The sequence below is a fragment of the Sus scrofa genome, chromosome 11, assembly GCF_054392235.1.
Source record: "Sus scrofa isolate SSC_HxYL_T2T_F1_AM1 chromosome 11, Sscrofa_HxYL_maternal_Yorkshire_Landrace_v2.0, whole genome shotgun sequence".
NCBI lineage: Eukaryota > Metazoa > Chordata > Mammalia > Artiodactyla > Suidae > Sus > Sus scrofa.
The window spans coordinates 81,061,077-81,086,677 of NC_139393.1; the positions used below are offsets into that span (position 1 = coordinate 81,061,077).

At 45.1% G+C, this 25,601-nt stretch overlaps 1 protein-coding gene across 11 annotated transcripts in view; it reads right to left on the reverse strand.

Annotated features, from left to right (window-relative positions):
* LOC146398709 (uncharacterized) overlaps positions 1–25,601 on the reverse strand; it is an 843,865-nt gene that overhangs the window by 739,415 nt on the left and 78,849 nt on the right. For 8 of the 11 annotated variants that reach the window (XR_014819883.1, XR_014819888.1, XR_014819890.1 and 5 more), the window contains exon 1: positions 17,557–17,737. The exons of the other annotated variants lie outside the window; for them this stretch is intronic. Coding sequence is in view for 3 of the 8 variants with exons in the window: in XM_084982272.1 (XP_084838398.1) it covers positions 17,557–17,679 (123 nt within the window). In the remaining 5 variants the exon portion in view is untranslated. Of the gene's footprint in view, positions 1–17,556; positions 17,738–25,601 lie in introns of those variants that run through there. 11 annotated transcript variants of the gene reach the window in all.

Sequence of the window (25,601 nt, forward strand, 5' to 3'; positions counted from 1 at the left end):
AGAGGGCCCATCGATTCCTTTAAATGGTCACTTTGCACATCTAGACGAGATGGGTCTTGCTATTGCAGGTGCACATTCAGAGGACATGTTTATTTCCTTTCTCTCTTCGTGCTTCTCCTGGTGGCTGTGGGGTCCTCGCTGTGAGGCAGCAGCATCTGGGAACTCATTGCAAACGCAGAGTCTCGGCCCCAAGCCCTTGCACCGAACCACAAACTGACAGGACCCGGTGGTCTGTTGTAACAAGACAGACTCCACACAGATTTGGGGACACCCTCTAGTACTAGTGCTCTCACCTTCACCTATTTTACTAAAACACTAAGATTTAAGAATAAAGGCAGCTGTTTGGCTTTTAGATGAAGTTGTCATCTTTAAGCATACTCAGTTATAGGTGGTCAAGATGACCTAACCAAGAGAAGCTGCTTGTTCTCACTTAGAGCATCCCTAACCCACATTATCTCAAGCAAACTTAACAGTCTAGAAAAGTCACCTGGCACTCGTCAGAAAGGCTCAGATAATCTTCCACCCATGGGATTAAAAGACCTGACTCGGCTGACCAAACAAAATAATTCAACGTCCTCCAAGGCCACTTTTCAGCACCCCTTCTCATAAGCCTCAAACACGCTGAAGTGCGTAGTTTGAGAGAAAGGTCAAGCTTTAAGTACGTGCGCTGAGGTCCCCGCTGTCCGTATCAGAGTTGCGACCTCACAAAACAGGAGGACAAAGGTCCTCAGAACCCAAGAAAGGGGAGTGACATAAAGAGGAGTAATTTAATATCATGTTAACTCATTCTATACGATCCAAGGTAATGCTGCATCGTGGCCAAGACACGGTGTAAAGTATTCCCATATGATTTTAGGGCTATTAATACGAGAATTCCATATTTCATAACATCAGCAAACCAGATGGGCCGCATCCACTCCAAGTACAGAGCAGTGAAAAGAACCAATGTCTTGTGAAGAGTGGAAATGAGAACAGCGTGTGCGAGGTTAGACAGTGGGCATGAGACGCGCGGCTGGGCACGAAGCCACCATCTCTGCAGCGCCGTTTCTCTGTTTAGTTTACAAGCACGTCAGCGTGTGTGAGCCAGGCCCGTGGCACAAAGGAAACCCCGGTGTCTGGGACGGGTGGGCAAAGTGGCCGCAGACCCCTCCAACTCCCGACAGACTTGGCAGCAAAACTTCGCCAAGACAGTGTTTCTGGCCCGGGTGTACCCAAGGTGTGCCTGCAGCGCATTTAGGCCCACTGCGAGCTTGGAGGAATCAGGTTTTCTCTTCAACCATACCGTAAAGGGATTATAAGACAGGAATTTATTTAGAAACAAAGTGAAAGCAAGCTATGAAATTTAAAATCGCTACCACGATGGAGCAATACATATATGCTCTATAATTTAAAATCTAGGTTGATCTCATGTTCTGGATATTTACTATTTAGGTAAATGATATGGCTGATGCTGAAGTCAAGTTAAAACTTTCTTCTCCACTACCCCGAGTTTCTGAAATAACCAATACGAGGAATCCCCAAGTCGTCAGACTAACATTGTAAAAGTAGAAGATTCTAGACTGTTGGTGGTCTTACATATTAAGGAGTGGTGGCTGCTCAGGGAGGGCAGGGACCCTCAGAGCTGGAGGAGTCAGGTTCCTTTCCCTAGGAAGCCCATGCTGTCCCTTCAGAGTGGGCCCTGGGGCAGAGCTCATCTTAGAAAGTTGGCGACGGACTCCCTGCAGAAAGGCCTTCTGGAAAAGTTCCATGGAGGTCAGCCCAGGCGAACGCTTTAGGCATCGAGGCAGGGTTGCAGGCTGAACTAGCAGCTCAGCCCATCCTTTCTGCCACAGTCCTGCAGGTCAATTCCCGTTTACACCAGTTGAGGGGCTGGGCATCCTCAAGTACGCCATCCAACTTTGAAGGCCCTCACCCAGTGCCCCTGTGCTGGGGGTCCAAGATTCGGCCGTGCCGGGTTCCTGGGCACCTGGCCCCACCCCCTCCGGTGTTACAGACCCTCCAGTATTTGGAAAACCCCACCTCGTGGTGTATAGGCTGCTTGTGGCTTCATGACCGTGTCATGACAAAATGCTGCCATCACTCAAAAGCATTTCCGTGTTTGGAATTTTTCAGTCATTTCCTAAGCTTTTCTTTGGAATACTGTCAGTGGTGGACAGTCTCCGCACTTTGTGTTTTGTTTCTGGAAGAACAAAAGGACAATGGCTACTCAGGGCCAAGTCTGGTGAATACAGGCGAGTAATCAAGCCGTGTGACACTATTTGGTTGAAATAAGTGCTGTATTCAAAGAAATAGATGGATTGTTATTTGGTTCCTAAACCAACTCTGAAAGCCTTTCCAATAGAAGGTTTGAGTAACATCGTTAAACAAATTCTAAATCTTAGGAAGGTATTTTGAAGGACAGTCCTTGTTTGCATGGATGAGTTTTGAAGTTGTGCTGAAAACACCAGATCCTATCCACATTGCAAAGACATGATGTATAGCATCTATTTTCAACCTGTTTGTATTCTCATCTCCCTACGAGAAGTTCCATATACCTACTGGCTTAGCAAAACAATGTTGACACCTTGAAACATTAAAATAGGATTCAATATTGAACCAAGTAGTGGCTCCATGCCAAAAACATCAGAAATATTGCTCTTACCAAGTCCTGTAAACCCAAGATTTATGACAAGCCCAGGTAATGCTTTCTGAATCCGCGCCTCGGTACATCCAAGTGCACACACGTGACAAATCAATGATATTTACAAAGGCCTCTCCATCGGTTATTTGTTAAGCTACACTGCATGCTGAGGTTGGCGAAATGAACCATCAACCTGTCGCTTGGGTAACAGACTAGCCAGCCTGCTGTTCCACGGGTTCCCCAGGCCAGAGACCAGAGCCCGGGGAGCAGCTGAAGCGGCCCCAGAGTCCAGTTTCCAAATTCTCCACTGCATTCCCCCGCCTGAGGTTTTCCCAGAGACACTCCTGAGGAGTGAGTGAAGAAGAAACGAGAGTGGACAGACACAGACGTCAACGGCAACATGACCAAACATACTCCATCATTGGACTCAGCAGTGGTGCTAAGAGAAGCCACTCAGTGAATACAGTGATAACCTCTTTTCTAAGGACTTCCATAGGATCCGTTTCCTCGAAGTGCCTAAGCTATTATTTCATATGCAACAATGCCTTCTTCAGGTTTTGTTACCTGGATTTACTTTCTCTTTTAGGTTTTCATGTTGATTTTGCATATATTGCAACCATTTAGTTTTTAGTGTACTTTCTCCTTTGACAGTAATGACGCCCCCTTCTATTTGTGGAAGAAAATTATATAAGATTATATAACTTTATTAAAAATACATAATTATACTCAAATGCTGACACTAGAGCTATCTCTTGTCCCTCATCAGCAAATGAGAGCCATTTTTGTTGATTCATAAGTGAAGGCAAAACAATTCCCCGATGCTGCTCTGAATAGAAAATGAAAGGAAAAAGGTCTACATTTCCAATTACTAAAAGCAACTCCCATCTCCACCCTCACCCCCCAAAGTTCTACAGTTGGACACCTCCTTATTCTTTTGCACAGTGGATTCGAAAGGAGAATTTTACATTCATGTTCCCTTGCTCCTAAGGTTATTCTTTCAGTTCCTCAACAGAATCACAGCGAGAACATCTTTCAGTTTTTTCCTGCACATACAACATTCAAGTGTCTTTTCATAAACTGTAAATTAATCCTCACACATTTAAGATTCAGTCACATAGCATTATGGGACTGAATTGAGAGTTGTCACCCTATCTTTATTCCCTAGTTGGCCATTCGCTCAACTTTTAATAATTATTTCCCAACGATATTGGTTCTAAACCTATAGACCAATACAGAATTAAGGGGGAAAATAACACCCAAGAATGGGTTTATATCCTTAAGGAGACTATTACCCCTTCTCGGGCCGACTGAAAGTACCATGTATTTGCAGTAAAGAGAACACCTTCCGTTTTAAGATACTTGAAACATTTTACAACAGGCAAACGTAGAAGACCTGCTGAGATTTAACTCAGACATGAACTGCTGAATGATGCCAAGAGGTAGAGGCAGTTTTTGTTTTAAGTGTCTGATGTATACATCTGCCATCTTTTGAGATCTTGATTCTACGTAAAATGGAATATGTATTTTTAGGTTAGAGGTTTTATGACTTTTTCCAGATACTTTTAATTTTAGTTAGTGGGATAAAATACTAAAAAGAATGGTAAGGAGGAAATAAAAGTATTGGAAGGGCAAAAGGAATTAAAATTAGGGTGGCTCAAGCTGGCCATTGGTGGCATCAAACTTGAGGAGCAAAAGCATGCAAGTTACAGTGCCATTTTCAGCCCTGTGCATCGAAGGCTTAAGAAGCCCTCTGGGTTTTTAGGGTTAGATCTTCGTCAGGGATCTGACCTTCTCCCATCACAATAGCCCGGATGAGTGTCAGGTTACAGTGGTCACCTGAGGAATCACACCCAGAATAGGCATCGGTTTTGTTCTGTTTAGGGCCACACCCGAGGCATATGGAAGTTCCCAGGCTAGGGTTCGAATCAGAGCTACAGCTACAGGCCTATGCCATAGCCACAAGGGATCCAAGCTGCACATGAGACCTACATCACAGCTCACGGCAACACTGGATGCCCAGCCCACTGAGCGAGGCCAGGGATTGAACCCATATCCCCAAGGATACTAGCTGGATTTGTTTCTACTGCACCACAAAGGAACTCCCACAGTCATCTTTTTGATGGGAAGGAGAAAGATGCTGAGAAATAGGGACTATTTTGAACTCAGGTTCAGAGAGGGGAGAAGGAGGGTGCTGGGTAAAGAGGGCACAGCTGCTCGGGGCTTAGAAAGATCACCATCTTTCCCAGGGCTGATCCAAGAACAGCCGTGAGGCAGCACAGGCAATGAGCCCGGGGAAGATGAGAGGTGAGCAATACTCAGGTGCTCCAACTAGGTTTGGGCTTTTTCCCACTGCTGTTTTGCTATTTCCTGGTCCCTTCCTTTGCTTCTTTTCCTTAAGGTACTTTCAACAAACCGTAAGAGGGAATTTGTTCAATAGATACAGACTACGGTCTATAAAATAAACAAGGACCCACTGTATAGCACAGGAACTATATTCAATAGTTTATGATAACCTATCATGGAAAAGAATCTGAAAAATAGCTATGTAAAACTGAATCACTTTGCTGTACACCTAAAACATTGTAAGTCAACTATGCTTCGATAAAAATAAATACACTTAACAGCAGCCAATCAGTGTACCAAATGAGAAGGAATCCATTCTGGAAAACAGGAGGCTTCTTAAAATTCCTCGGGGTAGGCCCAAACTTTACTGGAATGTCTCTCTGGAATAGCCAGCTGTACCAGGCAACTGGCACCTGCTTACTCACCTGGTCCTTGTCAAGTCAAGGGATTCCCAACCACAGCTGCTCCAGTCTCACCCATTCCCTCCCATCTGTCTGGTTCCAAGCAGTGGAAAGACTTGGGGGTGCAGGGTGGGGAGTGGGTTGAATTAAGCAACCACGAATCCGAGCAAAAGGGAAGCTGAGCAAAGTCAGGCTGAGCAAGACTGTCCCATGAGAGCAGCTGACGCTTGCTCAGAAGTGAGGAGGAAAACGGGCATCGGCTCCCGTCCATCTGGAATGCTCCCTTCATGAGCTCGCCTGTGTTCCAATTGCCTGAGCTGCGTGGAGAACGCTGATCCAACATGCCTCTATCTCCATCACAGCAGGACACAGGGTAAGATTCTGCACTGTCACATACAGCCTAGCATCACTTCGTTTCTGGGCTAAAATCTTCAAGGGCCACAAGAATAGCTCTTTAGTTTTTGGCAGTGCCTCCTGCAGAAGTTCCCGGGCCAGAGATCAAACCTGCACCACTGAGGTAACCAGGTCCTTAACCTGCTGAGCCACAAGGGAACTCCCCCTCTTTCACATCTTGAGTCAAGAGGCGCGCCACTTTCCCCCAGAAGCAAGAAAGAGTCTAAGACAGGAGGCGCTTCAACTCTCCTGCTCAGTCCTTCTGTGTAAGCAGTTCCCAGCACAAAACATTGGAAAGGGTGAGACAGAGCATGCCGAGCTTTATGACTAGACGGGTATCTACTTTAGAGGCAAATAATAAACCTGTCCACTGTGCTTTGAGCATCCCCCTAAGTATCTGCAATGTCCACGCTTCGGCAAAACCATGTCTACGGACCTCCAGTTTGGATCTCTACCTCCCAGTTCCCCCTTTCAGTTCTTTAAACCATATCCAAGCCACATGAAAGAGTGGATGCCCCCAGGCTTTACTTCCTTCCTTCAGCACCTTCACTAAATTACCATCAGAAACTAAAGAACCCCAGATTTCTTTCCTGTATCCTAGGCAAGAGTCCAGCTTTGGCTCATACACGTATGATACTTAAGCATCTCCATCCTTCGGATCATGCTCTGACCTCGCTTCTTTGAGGATTACTTGGGAGAGGTGAAGCCCAGGGCTGACCTTTCACCCTGCATGACAAAGCCCTTCAGGAGTCTCAAGGAAGAGTCTCTCCTGCGTTTGTGGGGAGGAATCCTCCTTAATTGTGGTCTTTAAAACGTCTTCCTCAAGACTAATAGCTTCGTAAATTGAATTCTTTTTTCATTTATGCTTCCAATAAATACTGTTCTCATTATTAGAGAGTGCCTTTGAATAGTCCATGCCCAAAAAAGTAGTTCAAACTTGTTGACATAAAACGCTCCAATAGTATCATGACGGAGAAGACAGCGTCTGAAAACTTGTCTATTAATTCTCAGGTGACCTCTTCTATGAGGACTAGGATACACAGATACATTTTAACAGACTGACACTGGGAAGCACGTACAAAGCTTTAGGATCACAGCAGGACAAATAAATGTGCAGAGTTGAACCCAGAACAAGGCAGTTTATCAGGCTAACAAGAGTTCTACTGAATACACTTGCTCACACTGACTCCACCTCACTGGCTCAGCAGAGCAGGTATTCCCACCCCCCAGTCACCAATACATAATCCACAGGAGCTCAGGAGAAAGGGCTCTTAGAGCAAACCTATTGAAGGACAGGCTCCTCGTCTTACTTAAAATCTCACAGGTCCCTCGTTTTCAGGCAGAAAAGCAGTTATCGACTTGGAGGAACTAGGAGATGCAAGACATTGCAAGCATTTGAATTTCCATTTCTACATCTCCGGGCTGTGAGTCAGCTACATAAAGCCTCTGCCTGTAGTTCCTCAGTCTAGTGCGAAGTCAAGGCCCCCAAATGGTGAAGGAAGATCTGAGAAGCTTGGAGAAAATAAATGAACTGCCTGCTTTTCATTACGCTCCAGTCTCAGGATGGGGAGACATCTGGTTTTCTGATTACACTTTCCCGTAGTAAAGAAAATTCTAGCCTAGCAGGTCAAACCAGCTGATGACTAGCCAGCTCCAATTACTGACCTGACCTGCTTCTAACCTCAAAGGGGAAAAAAGAAAACCCTTTTCACTCATCCTCAGAAACTGAAATATGGGCGTAAACCGTTGTTGGGTTTTCCTTGATTAATTAAAGTTGCTTATTCAAATTGTGCTTTAGTCTTTAATTATAAACAAAATAATGCCTGACTTCCTCTATAAAACACTCAAAGGCAAAGAGAAAGACTAGACTCTTTTCTTCTTGTAATAAAAAGACAACAAAAGCCCAGTAATTTCAATATGGCATTTGGAACTTGATTTGTTCTATTTAATGAAGGAAAGATAATAGTATTTCTCAAAGGAGACAGTGTCTCCTAAGATAAGGCCTTTTTGAGGTTTCTTTCAATAGGCACTCCAAAAGCCATTTCTAACTTCCAAATCAACTTCACCATGGGTTCCGATGAACTCTGCTGAACAGTGCCTGTGGCCTTGCTTACAAATTCTGAAATGTTAATCTGATCCAATTTTAGCCCTCCTCAAACTTCTCCCCATCACTTCCCCATCTGTGGAAGATTCACACAGTAACAGTTTTTTGTCAAGCATTTCAAAACAATAGGAAAAATACCTGCCTCCACATTGAGACCACACTATTTAAGCTGACAGCTCACAGAACACACACAAGCCTACTAATTTGTTCTTAGGTTACAATTCAAAATGTTTACGATAAATGTAGCGGTGTTCGCTTGAACCAGATAGAATCACCAATACCCAACTTTTAGACCTATGAAAATGATTTCAAATGCTTGGACCTCATATTAAGGAGAGCTGAATCAAATGAAGTCATTGTAGTCAATGCATCTACAGGGTGATCTTTAGCCTATTACCATAGGTGACCCCTGGAGGGCATTACCTGGAAGGTGATGAATCGCCACGGTCCTTCTACTGTAGCAGGATGCAAGCGCTGTCTCTCCAGTGCTGTCCCTAATACGTTACAAAACAAGCAACCTCATCCCTCCTTCTAGACACAGCACATATATTCCTTGTGATTCACCCGGGAGGCAGAGAATACTCTGCCCATTCTAGAGATGAACAAACTGAGGACAGATGGTCAGTAAGGCAAGAGTGGTGAGTCACTCTTGGATCTGCTATGGAGTCTCTTCCTCAAGCCTGAATTTATTTCCTTTGGAGTGTTTAAAAGGCGCCCAATAAATGAATGCTCATTCTCTGGAAGCTTTTAATGACAGATTTGAAACAGTCCATAGATGCTTTCTTTATAAGCTTTTAATTAAATTAAGCCAGTAAAAATACCAGATGTGTACACTCATTTTATCATATCTGGATTGCTTCTCCCTTTTTCTTCTGTATTCTAATGTGTGTGTACTTCAGCTTAGTTTCAAATATTTTTTGGCTGCCTATTATGTGCCCAGCACCTCAATGGCTGCTGTTAAGCATGAACCATGACTGAGATAAGGAAAGCACTGAATTACCTAGAATCTAGGAAAGTCAGAAGAATATCGACAGAAATTTAATGAAGAGAATACCCAAAACATCCAGGATAGGTAACAAGGAACTACATTATAGAAGATCATGCAGAATTTTTTTTTTGACAGTGGCACATTGAGCATATCAAACAAATCCATTTTTCTCATTTTCAGTAAAGATGCTCCAGCAGAAGCTCTGATCAGAGTATTCCCACAGACAACCAAACATTTATAATTAAAAGTTCTCCACACACCAAGCAGGAAGTTTCTCTCTGGGCTGGGCGCCTGCTTTTCAGTCTGCTGTTGAAACAAGCACGAAGTTTTAAGAAAATGTCCTTTCCGTCTTGCCACCTGCAGCGCAATTCAGAGCTTGCCTCTGTCCCTCACATCCCTCCACAAAAAAACAAACTGTACCCCCCCCCTTCTGGGCTGCTGGTCTCCAACTCTGAGCCACTTCTCCCACCCAAGGGTCATCTCGTCGGAAAGGAACGTCCCTTTTGTTGTACGGAAGCGGAAACGTTGTATGTTTCCAATCAAGCCTCCATCCTTTTATGCTCACAGTATTATGTCTAGCAGAGGTTGGTGGTTCAATCCAGTTTTAGTAACAATTATCTCAAAAATAGCATCAACTGTAGGAAAAAATAAATCAAAGGCGATAGTACAGCAGTGGTGGCCTTGCACACTCAGCAGATAAAGCCGGTGCTGAAGCAGGCGAGCTCCATTTTCAGGTGAGCCTCCGCAAGCAGTGTGCCACACGCGCCGTGCCCCACCCCCCACCCTCTGAGGGGGTCCCCGCTGTCTCGCAGCAGCCCCAGCTATGACCAGAACTGTCCTCTGGGAGACGACCAGTGACCTCTACATTGCCTCCTTCCATGGGCTCTAAACAAGCTGAATTCTATCATCTTCAATGTGGGGGATGTGTGTGTGCTGAAGGATACTCGACCTCCGATGCTGTATCCCGTTCAGGGCACAGCAAAGTGAATCAGCCATACACACAAACACACCCATTCTTTTGTTTCCCTCTAGGCCATCACAAGCCACTGAGCAGCTTTTCCTGTTGGATGTTGATGAGAGTACCATCCCTGAAACTGTCCGAGCTGGACTCCAACACTCAGGCTGCTCCAACGGGATACCATTGACAGAGGCATCTGTTTACAAGCCACCTGTGGTTCTGGAGACTGCAAGTCTGGGACCAAGACACTGACAGATTCAGTGTCTGAGAAGGACCTACTTCCTGGTCCAGAGATGGCCGTCTTCCTGAGAGCAGAGGGGGCGAGAGCCCTCTGGGGTCTTTTAGAAGAACAGTAAGCGCATTCATAGGGGCTCTGCCCTCATGACCTGATCACTTCCCCAGAGCCTTGAAGTCTCACCACATCGAGGATTAAGTTCTCAACATAGGAGTTTTGTGGGAACATAAACATTTCAGTCAACAGGGCTGACAATACCGGTTTCTCTCCCACGTCTTTCAGTCCTTCGTTTCCTTCATAGACCCATCCAGGTCTGCCCTGCTTCTTGAGCCTGCGTTCCCATCACTGCACACCTTTCCTTCTAGACATACAGTTACCATCAACGCTCCCAAAAGGCCAAGTTTCCCACAGATAGAGGCACTGAGTCCACACCTAAATCCACTGTCCTTCCTCTGCCCTAATCTGTTCCCTGTAATGACCCCGAACCCACTCAGCACCTAAAGCCAACAACTTTCGGGATGTTTGACTCCTCTGCTCACTCACCACAGTACGTTTGTTGCACAGGCCTGCTATCTCGCTTCCTAAATATCACAGATGCTTCATCACCTCTTACCTGCTCTGGATAGTTGGTTCCAATGATTATCGTTCCAGGCCGTGTTCCAACATAACTGTCAAAAGGCGCCAAAACCACATAATGATGATGGTTGTAATTCAACGGCTCTCCACTGGTGGACAAGATGGTCCGACCTCTTCCCCAGGAATACCAAGTCTCCTAACACCAGCCCTTCACCATCTGGCCCCTCCCTTGGATTCCAAGCTTTGGTTCCATCAATCACTTGGATCAGAGGCAAAGCACTAATCCTAGAGTTATCTTGCTTCTGGGATTTTGCATATGAAGTTTCCTCCATGAGAAAACCCATCTCCCTTCATTTGGCAAGCGAACTACTCAGCATCTAAGCCAAGACGGTGCTTTGTCTAGGAAGCCTTACACATAACCGTACCTGCACCCACCATTGCCAAGGTCAAATGCCACCTCCTTGGAGCTGCAAGACTATGTCATACACAACAGCTCCATCTGGGTACTTCCCGAGTTGTAGCTCCTCATGCCTTGCACTTTCTAGACCAGGATTCCTCAACCTTGCCCCTGTTGTCATGGTGTTTCCAGGTAGTCCTTGGTTGTGGGAGGCTGTCCCGCACATCGTAAGACCTTTCACAGCATCCCTGATCTCCACTCATAGATACCTACCCTCCTCATGAGCCAAAAAAATGTCTACAGACGTTGCCAAATGCCCCCTGCCCTGGCTCGCCCCCGGCTGAGAACCCCCACTCAAGGCTGCAGGTTTTACTTTAGGCAAAGCTCTTGGCACCCCCAGTTATCAAGCACACTATGTGTTAATGCAAGTGTTATCAATACATGTTTATTAAGTGATGCTTATTGAATAGATGCTCTAAGCCTTATGCATCAGCTATTTGAAAATAAATCCTGAAATGAAACTAAGTGAACCATGCATAGGTCATCCTTTGGGGATGGCATTATAGACTCGTGAAAGCAAGTAATTGTTAACTCTGTTGATTTCCCAAAAAGGACTCAGTTTCTGCTCTAGAGATAACACATTTCGTAACACCATCGTAGTATGTGAGTTATTTTACTGGGGAAACAGGCAATTAGCATCAGACTGTTTCAGTGTGTTGTTCCCATTTCTTTACATAAAAAGAACACCTTGAGCCATGTATCACATTTCAATTGATATTTTCCCCAGTATTAAGTTACATCAAATCTGGCTCAAGTGAGGAACTCTAGAGATAATGTAACACACTTGAAATACATTGAGTTATATTACAACCAATCATTGGCAGTGACCCTTAAGCTTTTCAAGATCTGTGCCTGATTAAAACTTGCATTTTAAACCTTAAATGAGGCCCACCAATTTCAAATCTCTTTCCTCCTCTTCCAAACCACACAACCAATTACATATGCATTTTCCTTCAAAAGCCTCATCTCTCAAAAGGATCCTGCTTGCCTTTATCCAAGGATTATGATGAGAGGCAAAAAACATGAGCTTGATTCTCTTTTGAGAGAACTACTAAGTAATTAAAAGTTTCACAAGTGAAGAATCCATCCGTTCGTTGAGGACAAAGTTTGGCTTCGAGCAAAGAACCAAATTAAATTAAAACCTGAAAGTAATTGGTCGTAAGTGTCTTTATTGAAACTTACCCCTTTTATTCTCTGTAATCAATGATAACGTTCCTTTATGTTCTCCAAAAATGCATTAACCAACTAAACCCAGCCCGCCTCACTTTTTCCAGTTGCTCAACTGAAGATTTTATGAAATACAAAGTTCTTCGTGGTCTGGTGGAACACCGTAACAAGAAGCCCTTCAATTTTGAGATTAAATTACGTACTTCTTAGAAGAGACCCGAGTCGTTACTGGGGCTGACAGTGCTCCTGGTTGTCAAACGCCAGGAATAGAGAGGCCTCAACTTGAGGCTATCACATGATTTAGTGTTTGATTGTTTTGGGAGCGTAACGGCAAGTGTTTTAAGTGATGTCCTTTATTCAGAAAGTAGGAATCTTAAAGACTGAACGATACCCAGATTATAGTGTACCTCCAAAATAGGTACACGACACTCAAATACCGACGCACAATGTAACACACATTATCAAATTAACAAAGGTAGGACACACATCACGTAGAAGCAAGCATCTGAGGAAATCTGCCAACGTGAACTGCTTAATAAGATAACCTGAAAAGGGGTGACAAACACAAAGAAAATGTCACTTCAACTCTACTGCAGAGGTAGCAGCAAGATCCACGAAACCTCAAGGTCAAATGCAAGTTACAAGGATAAAGATTCAGCTCAGATGTGGCTGCAGAGAGACCCGAGCGCTGCCACTGCTGCTCCTCCATCACACCTCAACAGTGTTGTGGTCCCGTGAGTGCCCACAGCATCTTCTGCCTTCAGAACACGGCCGTGTGCTCGGGACCAGAACCTTATTTCCCTCTGCGTTCTCCTCTCCCCTCAGAGGAAACCACCAGGTTGATTTCCACCTAACCCCCCCCCCGCCACACCCCCCCCCTGCATCCCCACCACCTCGTTCAGCTGCTGGATTATTTTTATGTCCCTTGCTCGCCAGGCTCAGTGTCCCTTACTCCTCCTCCCTCTCTCAGGAACCCAGGACTCAGCTTATAGACACTGCCTTTTTGGAAACTCTTCCCAAGTGATCTCAGGCCCCTCAACACACCCCTAAGTCCGGATTTCTTTCCATGATCCCACAACTCTCATCCATATTCTCTTGTAAGACAATTCGAAATTTCCCATGTCCATCCAACTCCTCCCATCGTCCTGCCATCCAAAGTAACTACTTCTCAATGCTTCCCTCATCTCAAGGGATCAGCAGATACATCCTAAGAGACGCTCAAACAGGTACATGGGGCCGGTCCCCACAGCCTTCAGCAACCACAGCCGAACGGCACTGCTGCTCTGCTTAGGCGTGTCCTGTGGTCCCTGCCACGGTCTAAGGCCGAACATCCAGGTGACCCAGTCTCCTTACCTCACTCCACCCAGCCTTTCGGTTTTGCTTCTCTCTGCCTGGAATCTTCTTCCCCCGGGCCCTGACATGGGAGAGACCAACTTTTCTTTCAAGGGCCACAGCTGCTATTTTCAGCCCTATCGTCTCTGCACACAGTTACTCAGCTCTGTTCTTCCAGCAGGGAAGTGTCACAGACAACATGCCAACAGATGTTCAAACGGTCTACATGCACAGGGCCCAAGGGAGCTCAGCCAGACACCACAGTTCGCAGCCCATCTTTGAGAGGGAGGCTTTTACGTATTGGGTCTCCCCCCACCCTTGGATCGTGGGCTATAGGCAGGAAAGCACATTCCTTTGTCCACTACCGAGTCTGCAGTCGTCAGAGGACCAACTGCCACGGATCCCAGTGTTTACTGGATGAATAAACGCATTCGAGGCAACACTTTCTAGCAACCTTCATGTATCTTTCTCCGATGCAATAAATTCTCCTGATCCATCTCCCCCCTCCGTGAGGTCTTCCCGTATGTCACTCCAACTAGACCCTGCTCACCTATTTGGCGAAGATGGGTTTGAATCAATCCCTTCTTTAGAGCCCAATGCACAACAGCACACTTAGCGAACACACTCAATAGATTTGTATCGAATGAAGGAATCAATCAGGACAAGACTGAAGTAGGAGGAGACGGCAGAGCAGAGTGGGTGAGAGGAGTCTCCACGAAGAAGGATCTCCTACAAGTGTAGCTGCCAGCAATTTTCCCCAGTTACCGAAAATGGAGAGGATTCTGTTATATGCTTTGCTGGTCAGACACCACCTGGAGGGTTTATGTTCCAACTCCGGCGCCCGTACTTTCAGACAGTTTGCGCAGTGCTTTGTGCTTTAAGAGAAATACAGTCAAGATAGTGAAAGGCAGGAAAGTCAACGCAGTGAAAGGAGAAAACTGTCCATGTTGAAACCGAGACTGCTTCGCCTAGGAAGGAAGGGATTTAAGGTACATGCTAGCCGTCTCCACTTCCAGTTGTCAGATTTAAGGAGGATTGAATTCTCATCGTTGCTTCAGAAGTCAAGCCACCTTGTGAACCTTAGAGTGAGGTTGATCTTAGTTCAATATAAGCAAGAATTTTCCAGGGATTAGAGCCATCATCTGAAGACACATCCTTCCCAACACCAGGAGAGCCCAACCACCCGTCAGGAGGAGGCTGGGAGGATGTGGGCATGGGGTCAAGCCTACTGCCCAGACAACCGAGGTTCCTTTCAATTCTGAGGAAGGACAGTTTAACAAAAAGTTACGAAAGGGAAACGCACCCAGAAGCAAAGGTGATGAACCAACATGGCAGCTGCAGTCTCCTCAGGAGGCTGGGGTCTCAAGACAGGACTCTGAACCAATGCAATAAACAGCCTGCTCAGAGGCAATAGTGTCAACTGGTCACCTTGAAGATAGAGCAAAAAATTGGGGGGGGAGTCTCAGGCCAAATGAGGCTCGGTGAAGAGTCACACAAAGGACTATTAAGTCTTCTAGATGTTCTACGTATCAAGAAAAAGGGGAAGGAAAGTGAGAGTTATCTACATTCCCACGTCACAGCTGAAGATACCCTCAAGAGTTAGGTCCTTACGACTGGTCCACAAGGAAGCTACAGAAGGGGAGTCCCTGAAGACAGGCCAAGCAAGTTATGTTCCTGGAGAGGCAGGGGCTCCCCAGACACCTAGCCCCATCCTAGCAGACAGGCCTGACAGCCCATTTCCATCGACTTTCCTCTTTCTCTGCATAGATCTTTAAGCTTTTTGTCAGAAGCCTTGTTTTCACATCAAGGCATCAAAATGTCTCCCTTCAGTCCCAGGCTCTTCCCACAGTCTTATTCTCTTGCCTTTCAGAGGAAGGCTCCCGAATGACCTGCCTCCAGTCTTTCTTACTCTGTCCATGCTACTGACATTAGCCAAGCCTCTGAGAGCCAAACACCAGAGGCTTCACTCTCGCCGTCTGACACCTCGCGAACTTGATACGGCTCGCCTCTGCCTGCGTGCAAATCATTTCCTTTCTGCGTGAGTGAGAATTCCTTTTTGAGCTGTGTGTCAGGCACAAAGCTTAGCATCTGAAGAGGACAAATGTGGTGTCTGTTCAGAGTTAACAACTTTCTGGGTGATGGGTACACGTGTTGTGGATTGAGCAGCATCTCCCCAGTAGGTTAAGTTTGAACCCTTGGTACCTGTGAGGGTGCCCCAGCTGGAAATAGGATCTTCACAGGTGCAGTCAATACCAAAGCTACAATACGGTCAATGTCGGCGGGACGCGATTCAGTAACTGGTGTCCTTAGAAGCGGACCAAGACTTCCGTTGATGTTGAACACAGACACAGGAAAGATACCCCAGGGAGAGAAACACTCCGGAGAGGGAGGATGTAAAGATACACAAGAGGAATGTCACATGACCACAGGTTGGAGTGATACTCCTACAAGCCAACGACACCAAGGATTCCTGGGCTGGCAACACCGGAAACTCAAAGACAAGCACAGGACTAAGTCTCACTTTAGAAAGTTAGGAGAGCAGGACCCTGCCAACCTCTTTAATTAGGGACTCTGAGAACAGATCTTCTGTTTCTGTATTTTAAGGAAGCCCTAGGAAACACACATGAAGCACTTGGGCAGTTGAGTGGCAAAGTGTGTCAGGTGCTGGGAGGAGAGTAATAAGGAGCCACAGGTGAAAACTAGCAGGAGTGAAAAACTTTGCCTGTAAACAATGGAAGCCAAGCTCAGGTTGAAGAAAACACATCAGCAAAAGTTTATTATCTACAACCAGCAGGTCTAAAGGGTCCACGAGACTTAAGGGTTGTGATAATGCCTTCAGGAGTATTTCTCCACTTCCTCTTCTCAGGCAAGCTCCCCCCACACAGAAAAGCAGCCCCAGGCTCACCCTCTGCACATCCATGTTAACACTGAGATGCTCTGCTTGGCGGGCCAGGATCACTCATCTGACCTTAGAGCCAGAAAGTAGAGCGTTGTGATAGTCCCTGTTAAGGGCAGAGGGGCAGGCACTGAAAGGCAAAGTGTTCCAGGACTCGGAAAAAGCAAAGAGGGGTGCAGGCAAGTCAACACCCCACGAGGAGTACCTAGTTTCCAGGGCAGGCACTGAAAGGCAAAGTGTTCCAGGACTCGGAAAAAGCAAAGAGGGGTGCAGGCAAGTCAACACCCCACGAGGAGTACCTAGTTTCCAGGGCAGGCTGGGGTTACGAATGCCTTCGTGGCTGGGGTTCCTCGGAATTGGCCAGGCCAAGATAGAAGGAACCCGTTTCAGGCCTAACAAATGAGGCCTGCAGGGGCCCGACACTCACCTGGGCCTTCGCAGCTGCCTGTTGTTCTTCTAGATTCCCGGTAAGCAGAAGTTTTAACTCCCGTCCCCAGAAAATAAGACAACCTTGGTTTTCTTCCTTAGCATTCTCATATCAGAGACCTGTAACCCACTCGTTTTCAAGAGATGACTTTACTCACTTCTTAGAAACGAGGAGCAGAAGAAACCCCATCCATTTCCCACCAGCAGCCCACAAAACTCACCTCCAGGCCGGGTTTCTCACCACCAGCCTCCCAAAGCGTCAAGCAAAACCACGGCCCTCGGCCTCCTCCCCGCCCCCACCCAGCCATCACTCAGAAAGCCGTGTCCCTACGGTACCCCGGTTAACGCTCTTTCCAAAAGGAGGGTGCAACTTCTAATCTTTTCTGTGGCCCGAGTAACGTTTCTAAAACGCGGCTTCCGTCCTCTCCCCCCCTGTGGGAGTTGTCCAGTGCTGCTGGATAAAACCCAAACCGAGGAGCAGGGCATCAAGAGACATGCCCACCGCAGCCTGGTTCCACCCTTAGCTGCCTCCCTCACCCCACCGTTCCTCGCTCTGGGCTTTCAACAGGGCCCTCGCTGGTATTTTCTGGTTTTTTCCTCTAACAAGTTGCCCCAAGCCAAACGGAGGGTCTTAAAACAACATAAGCTTGAACAACTTACGGTTCTGGAGGTCCAGGAGCCGCCGCAAGCCCCACTGGGCTCAAGTCCAGGGGTCCCAGGGCTGCTGTCTCGTCTGGAGACTCCAGGAGAGACACTTTGCTGGTTTCTAGAAGCTTCCCACATGCCGAGGCTCACGGCTGCTCCTCCAGCTCCCAAACCACAGCAAGACAACCGCCGTCTCTACCTCGGCCGTCGCTTCCCCCTTTTAAGGACGCTTGTGATCACCTTGAACTCACCTGGGTGGGTTGCCCGCCCCCCGCTCCCTATTGGTCAGCTAATTAGCACCACGAATTCCACCTGCAGCCGCCCCGCGCCCACGCGCTGCCGCCTCATTGGCAAACACAGGTTTCTCAGGTGTGGCGGTAATCCTGCCCACCGCACAATCCGCATCTCCGTGGCTTTGCGACACTCGTGCTTTTGTTCACCTCTGGGCTATTTTGCGGGCTGTTTCCCTGCCTGCACCTCTCTTACCTCCCCCGCCTCTCCCTCTGCTCTCCAGATTCCGCTTCCACCTTCCTCACCATCGTCCCTGGTGACCGCCCGCTCTGGACTCCGTCGGTTAAGTGGGCGGTCCATCCCCGGCTCCAACGAGTCCTGGGTGCTCCTGCATCCCGCAGCATCCACCAGGGCCGATGGACACCTCATCCCCTTATCTCTACGCCCAGAGTGACGGGGCCACGCCCTTGCCCGTTGGCCCGGAACTAGCCATGCAGAGTCCGTCCAGGCTGGAGTGTATAAGCCACGGGATTACCTGGATTCCAAGGTCTGCCACAATCAACCCAAAGCTTCCTTTGGTTTTATGTGTTACTAAACCACCTCTCACTTTTCTCCGTTTCCTTCTTTACTTTTTACATAAGCATCTGTGTAAACTCTAATGATTTCCTTCCTCGTATTTCAAGTGATTTCGCTTAAAAAAAAGAACCCCAGTTCCCAGATTGTCTGTAGTTCCCGGCAGTAACCTAGAAAGCAACTAGACAGCTCCTTCATGTTGTCAATATTTATTTATGTCTAATTTTGTGGACTGAGTGATAGGTTCGAAGCCTGTAGGGCAGAGCTTTTGCATAGCACACTGTGTTTATAAGCTTACCAGTAGCAGTCTACAAACCACATCTACGATGACAGTACATTATCTGTACAAACCAACACATGCCTTTCTAATTTGCGCATTTGTGGCAAGTTTTGTTATTTACCAAAGATGGCTATCACCGAAGTCTACTTTTCTAGAATGTAGGTCATGCTATCAAGTTTCAGAATATTGTGTTAAACATATTGGAAAGATTCCATTTGGAATCTTTCTTTACTCTCCCCAGGATTGTAATAGCTCACAGAACTCAATTTGTTAATAATGTATGAATTAATACAATTTTAAGGAACACAAATGATTAACATTAATGATACTGGTAATTTTATGTTCCTCAAAATGTAACTATTCTGCATGGCATCCCCTACAAAATCAAGCATATCGTGGGAAGTCATTACGAAGCTACACATCAACAAGCACAAAGTATTGAAATATAATTCAGGAATTAAATGCAATTATCAGTGTCAGCTACATTTAAAATGAACATATAACTGTATGTATACTGAAGAAAATCATGAATCATCAAATTATAATAGAATCACATGTGGAAAATTTTCCTTAGGGAAAAGAAAATTTCCTCCAGGGGTGAAGTTGTGGCATAGGACTGCATGGTTGAGCTGGGCTATTACATTATGCAGTAATCAGAGAAGTGAAGAGAGCCAAGGCCATGTGAGAATTGCCTGCTATAAAACGGACACCTGTTGGTGGGAACGTAATTTGGTGCAGCCATTATGGAGAAAGGGATGGGGGTTCCTTAAAAAAGTAAAAACCAGAGCTCCCATTATGGCTCAGTGGAAACAAATCTGACGAGTATCCATGAGGACACAGGTTTGATCCCTGGCCTCACTCGGTGGGTTAAGGGTACGTATTGCCATGAGGTGTGGCGTAGGTCACAGATGAGGCTCGGATCTTGTGTTGCTGTGGCTGCAATGTAGGCCAATGGCTAGAGCTCCGATTTGACCCTTAGCCTGGGAACCTCCATATGCCACAGGTGTGGTCCTTAAAAAAAAAAAAAAAAAAAAAAAGTAAAAACTGAGGTAAAATATGATACAAAGATCCCATTCCTAGGCATAGATCTGGAGAAAACTATAGTTCTAAAAGACACTTGCATCTTCAGTGTTCGTAGTAGCACTATTTCCAGCAGCCAATGCATGCAAGCAATATAAATGTCCATAAATAGATGAATAGATAAAGAAGCTGTGGTATATATACGCAATGGACCACTACCAGAAAAAGAATGAAATAATGCCCTTTGCAGCAACATGGATGGACCTAGAGATTATCATACTAAGTGAAGTCAGAGAAAGACAAATATCATATGATATTGCTTATATGTGGAGTCTTAAAAAAAGACACAAATGAATTTATTTACAAAACAGAAACAGATCTACAAACATAGAAAACAAACTTATGGTTTCCAAAGGAGAAAGGGGAGGGAGGGATAAATTGGGGTTTGGGATTAACGGGTACACAGTACTATGCATAAAATAGATAACCAACAGAGTCCTACCGTATAGCACAGGGAACTAAATTCAATATCTTATAGTAATTTATAATGGAAAAGAATCTGAAAACAAACACGTATATTCAGAATATATATAGAACTGAATCACTTTGCTGTACACCTGAAACACGACCTTGTAAATCAACTATACTCCAATTAAAAAAAATAGAAAAAAAAATACCCCAAAACTCAATAGGTTCATTGAAGACCGTGCCAACTGAGAAACTCTGATGAAATGCAATGAGATATTATTAGAGAGAAAAAAAACAAGGTTGAAGAAGTCTTAGGAAACCCGTAGTTTACACTCGTTATTTAATCTTTGCACAAATGTTTATTGATTCCCTTCTAATTGCCAACCACTGTGAAATCCGTCAGCTTGTTTGAGGATATGTCCTCATTATTGGATAAGGTCCATCTTCTTATCTGATGCCTAAGGTGTTGACCTCACAGGACAAACTTTGATGAGAGCCTTATATTATGCAACAATTTTTAAAAGGTGAATCACAAGACATTACACTTAACGCCATTAAACTTCATCTCTCTGTTTCTGGTCTATATACCTATTTGCTCATTCCCTTTAGTCTCCTGATACAGCCCTCCCCTGTCCTAACTTCTCCCAGCTTTGTGCAATCCACAAATATCAGCACAGGCTTCTTTGGTTTGACTTAGGTCGTTAACAAGGACGTGAACTAGCACGGGGCTTCAAACGTGGGCTCTAATCAAGGATGAGAAACACACAGGTCCAAGGGCCTCCACTGATAAGCAAAGTCCTTGAAGACAAAGAGGTCTTCCCACTAATACAAACGAAAGAAAGGCCCAGAGAGGCAGTAGGCCCTGAGAGAGGGAAGGAAGGAAACTCCCAGTTGCAAGTACCCTTCCAGTTACAGAGGGGTCCTCACCAGTTGGTACCCTTGCCTTTGGGAGGTTCTGTTCTCTTCTTGTGGGATGACACTTAATAAACCAATATGTTTAAGGTTCAATAACATGTTCCTTGCTGCTGGCCTGACATGCCTACATTCAGGCACATCCCTTCCAATGTGGATGGAAAAGCTTGGGATTGTGTTCTTCAGCAGACCAAAGCTTTCGCACAAGCCCGCAGTTCAGACCTCTGCACAATCCATAAAACCTCCATCTCTCACCCTGGGACTCCCCAGTTTAACACTGAGTAAGGATGGACCCCATAACCAAGACTTACTGTGGAGTCTAGACCTTGAGGAATTTCTGAATGCTCTTGTTTCTCAGCTGTAGATTTAATACTTGGTAACTGGGAAGCTCGTGGCAAGATCTCAAATGGACACTTGCTTTCTCATGGCCTTTCTAAACCAGGAAGAGAGTTGTGGAGTCGCTCACCTCTAAACTATGACCAGCTGCTCAAAGAGCAAGCACACAGAACTACAATACTTTAACGAGGTCCATATATATCCCATTGGCCCCAATGAGGAGCTTAAGGACTTTCTCTCAAGATTTGAAATTCATCATAGGCAAATTCAACACATTAAAAATATCCTCTCCCTCCAGGCGAGACAACCACCTAAAGACCTCCAGTGAAGGCTGCCATCTCCTTCAAGAACTGGTTTCAGTATTTAATAAACCTTACCATCGGCCAGCTCTTAAATCTGACTTAAATCCCGCTTCCTGGTGTTTAAGTTGGGGAATATCCTTCTATGAAGGAATCTGAAAGTTGGGGAATTACTCATCAGCTTAGGTATCACTGCCAAAGATTAACTACACGTGGAAATAACTGAAGCGTGATGCTTTTGAAAATAGAATCCCATTATTCACACCCTCTGCAGCCAAAAACAGAGCCACAAGACATTATTGTAACCTATTTGGAGAACCAATCTGGCTGTGGGATTCAGCCATGAGCCTGAGCCCCGGTCTCCACACTAACCTCCTTCCAGCCAGCACGATTCCGAGAAGCCATTTCTACATCATAATATAGAATTCTGGGTTCATTACTGTCCTCTTTGATCCTCTCGGTGTGGTAATGACATGCTTGCACATCTTTTCAGAGCCCAACAGAACACTAGGCAGGCTGGTTATTTACCACAAAGTCGCTGGAATTTCTCCTGGGGAGCTTTTGCAATCAGAGTTCAGCTTATCACTTTGCTTTCCCTTCATCTAAATGACCCATTCTGTTTGCTTTCAAGTCCCCCGGTGCGGACCGGGCTCGTACCAACCAGTTGCTGTTTGTCATGATGAGAAAATCCTTACCTGTGTTCCCCATGAAATTCTGAAAGCTCTAGTATCTATAAACCGACAATTCCATGTGAAAAAAATAATGCCTGCAATGGTGGGTCTACAGCCAGAGTAACACAGGGCATTTTTACATCTAGCCCTTCCTCCACTTACATTCCGATAAACTCACTGTGAGTTGAAAATATTACAAGTCAAAGATGCATTTAATCCTCCTAACCTAATGAACATCACAGCTTAGCCCAGCCTACCTTAGACGTCCTTAGTTGGCCAAAATCATCTACAAAAAGGCTGTTTCATAATAAAGTGTTGAATACCTCATGTAATGTGTGGGATACTGTACTGAAAGTGAAAACCAAAATGGTCAGCTGGGCCCCAAAGGATTTTAAGTACATCAGTTGTGTGCCCTCGTGATTGCATGGCTTGCTGGGGGCTGTGGCTCTCTGCCACGTTCAACATCACAAGACAACATCTAACTACCCATCGCTAGCCTGAAAGAAGATCAAAATTCAAAATCTGAAGTACAATTTCTACTGAAGGCATATCCCTTTCACCCCGCAGTAAAGTCAAAAAGTCATGTCAACCCTTGTTAAGTCAGGGACCCTCTGTGAAGCCTTTTAAGAGGGCCTTTACATATTTCCATGCAACACTGCAGAGAAGAAAACTTAACAAATCCTTTCAGTAGGTGCTAAATACCATCAACATGTGAATCATCTTTAAATCATTTCCCGAACAATAGCTACATTCTGAATGGTACAAATTACTTGGCTGAAAGAGACAAGGAGAGCGCCAGCATCCTGATAAGCTCTCAGACTCCAATGAGGTCCATGTGCCTGTCACTTCATATACCCTCAGCACTCAGCATGGGGAGGGTGGAAGGAGCCTTGAAAATGCTGTGGAAAATGACAGCCTTCAGCTGTCATGACTGCTTACTCAGCAGAATTACCCAAACTGGAGGGTGAGTGCTACCTGCCTCTGGAGGAGCACAGTGTTATTAAAGTGGTCTTCTCTGAATTCCCTGGTGGCTCAGGAGCTTAAGCATCCTGAGTTGTCATTGCTATGGTTCAGGTCGCTACTGTGGCACAGGTTTGATCCCTGGCCCAGGAACTTTTGTATGCTGTGGGAGCAGCCAAAAGTTCAAATACATATGAGTAAACATTTTTAAAATAAAATAAAATGGTCTTCTCCCCACCTCCTATTGCTCATCATCATTGCTCTGGTAGACAGAATGATGCTCCCCAAAACTGTTCTCCTCCATAGAACTGGGGGATACGGCAGTTTCCATGGCAGACGGGACTTTTCGGAACAATTAAGGATCTCGAGATGGGGAAGTGAGCCTGGATTCCCCAGGTGGGCCCAACATCTTCACATCGGTTCTCCTAGGGAGGAGCGGGAGGTCAAAGTCCAAGGAGATGTGAGTGGAGAAGCAGAGGCAGGTGGATGAGAAAGGGCTTGGAGCCAACCGATTGGGGCAGACTGTGAAGCCAGAAAAAACCAGGAAACAGTTTCTCTCTTTGAGCGCCTAGAAAGAACACCACCCTTGATTTTAGCTTGGCAAGACTTCTTACTCCAGAATGATAAGACCTTAAAGTGGTGTTTTTTTCAGCCACTGCGTTTGCGGCAGTTTGTCACGGCAGCAATCTGAAACTCATACAGGGGCATGATGTTTACAGAATCAAACATAAACCAAAGATTTACACAGACAGCGACTGAAATAGTTCCTTTTTTAGAGAATTAAAGGTGATCACGTGATCTAGCTTTTCATGTTTTAATTAGCCTTCTGTTTACTTGGTGTTCTAAGATTTTAAGTTCATCAGCATTATTAAGATAACAATTTTCCCATCTTCCTGTACCTCCATAAATAGGAGGCACTAAAATAGGATTTTATTCAAGGGCATTTAATCAAATTTTCTCAGGGAACCATTAAGTTAAAACCTTCCACTTATCCAGTAACTTAAAACTAACTTAGGCCTCCTTGCCCCAAATAAAAGGAACAATGGCCAACTACAGACCCTGGGCCAAGTGCACTGCCTGCGTAAATGCAGCTTTATTAGAACTTAGCCACACGATTTGTTTATGTATGTGACTGTTTCATAGTACGACCACAGAACTGAGTACATGTGACAGTGACAGTAGGGCACACAGGCGCCTACTTAACATTCTCAATTCTGTCCCACCACCTACAAAGCCTGAAATATTTACAAACTGGCCCTTTACAGAAAACACTGGCTGACCTCTGGATTAGAAGATTCATTCTGGAGTCAGACAGACTCAAGTTCTAACGGCACCTCAACCATTGCTGAGCTGTGTCATTTGGAGCAAAGTATTTAATTTCATTGACCCTCATATTTCCTTATTTACAAATGGAGATTTCAATTCCTATGTTAGAAGAGACTGAATTTTTCTAATCCTTAAACCTGAGCAAGATTTTGTGTACTTTCTAAACCAGGAAAATCAATTCTTCAAGTCGACTGAGCTTTGGCCACACCTCTTTATCATATGCTTTATTGCAATTTTATCATTTTCTGGGCACAACCTTGGCTATCCCCAGGGAATAGGGTTAATTGGGCTTGGAGTCAAAATACCTGATCTGAATTCCAGCTCTGTAACTTTCCACTCTAGTCATTTTAAGCAAGTTGCTACACATCCCTAACTTTCCATTTTCTTATCTGCAAAATGGAACTACACATTCTTAAATTATGGAATTGCTATAAATATTAAATGAGTTAACATATGGAAATATACAAAAAGCATTATTATTTTGCATGTTTATTACTAAGATAATTAGATAGCGGAAATTAGATGAGGCAAAAAACGCAAAAATACTCTATAAATGTTAAAGGCAATATAAACATTAGCCCTTTGTATGCAGCAGTATATGGAGTAAACTTGATTGAATTTTAATGTGACTCAAAAAATCATACTAAAAGCCACCTAATTGTTCTAGTTCATAGCAAAATTTTTACAATGGACAAAAACTGGAAAGAACTCAAATATTCATCAACTGGCAACTGGCTGAATAACTGGTATAGTCATTCCATGGAATACTACTGAACACGATAAAGAATGTATTACTAATGCGTACTTGAACATGGATCAATTTCATAGACATCATGCTTGAGTGACTGAAACTAATTACAAAAGGCGGTGTGATGATTAATTTTACCTGTCAGCTTGGGTAGGCTATGGTCCCCAACCGCTTGCTCCAACAACAATCTAGATGTTTCCGTGACTGTATTTTATGATAACGATGTCTTTGAATGA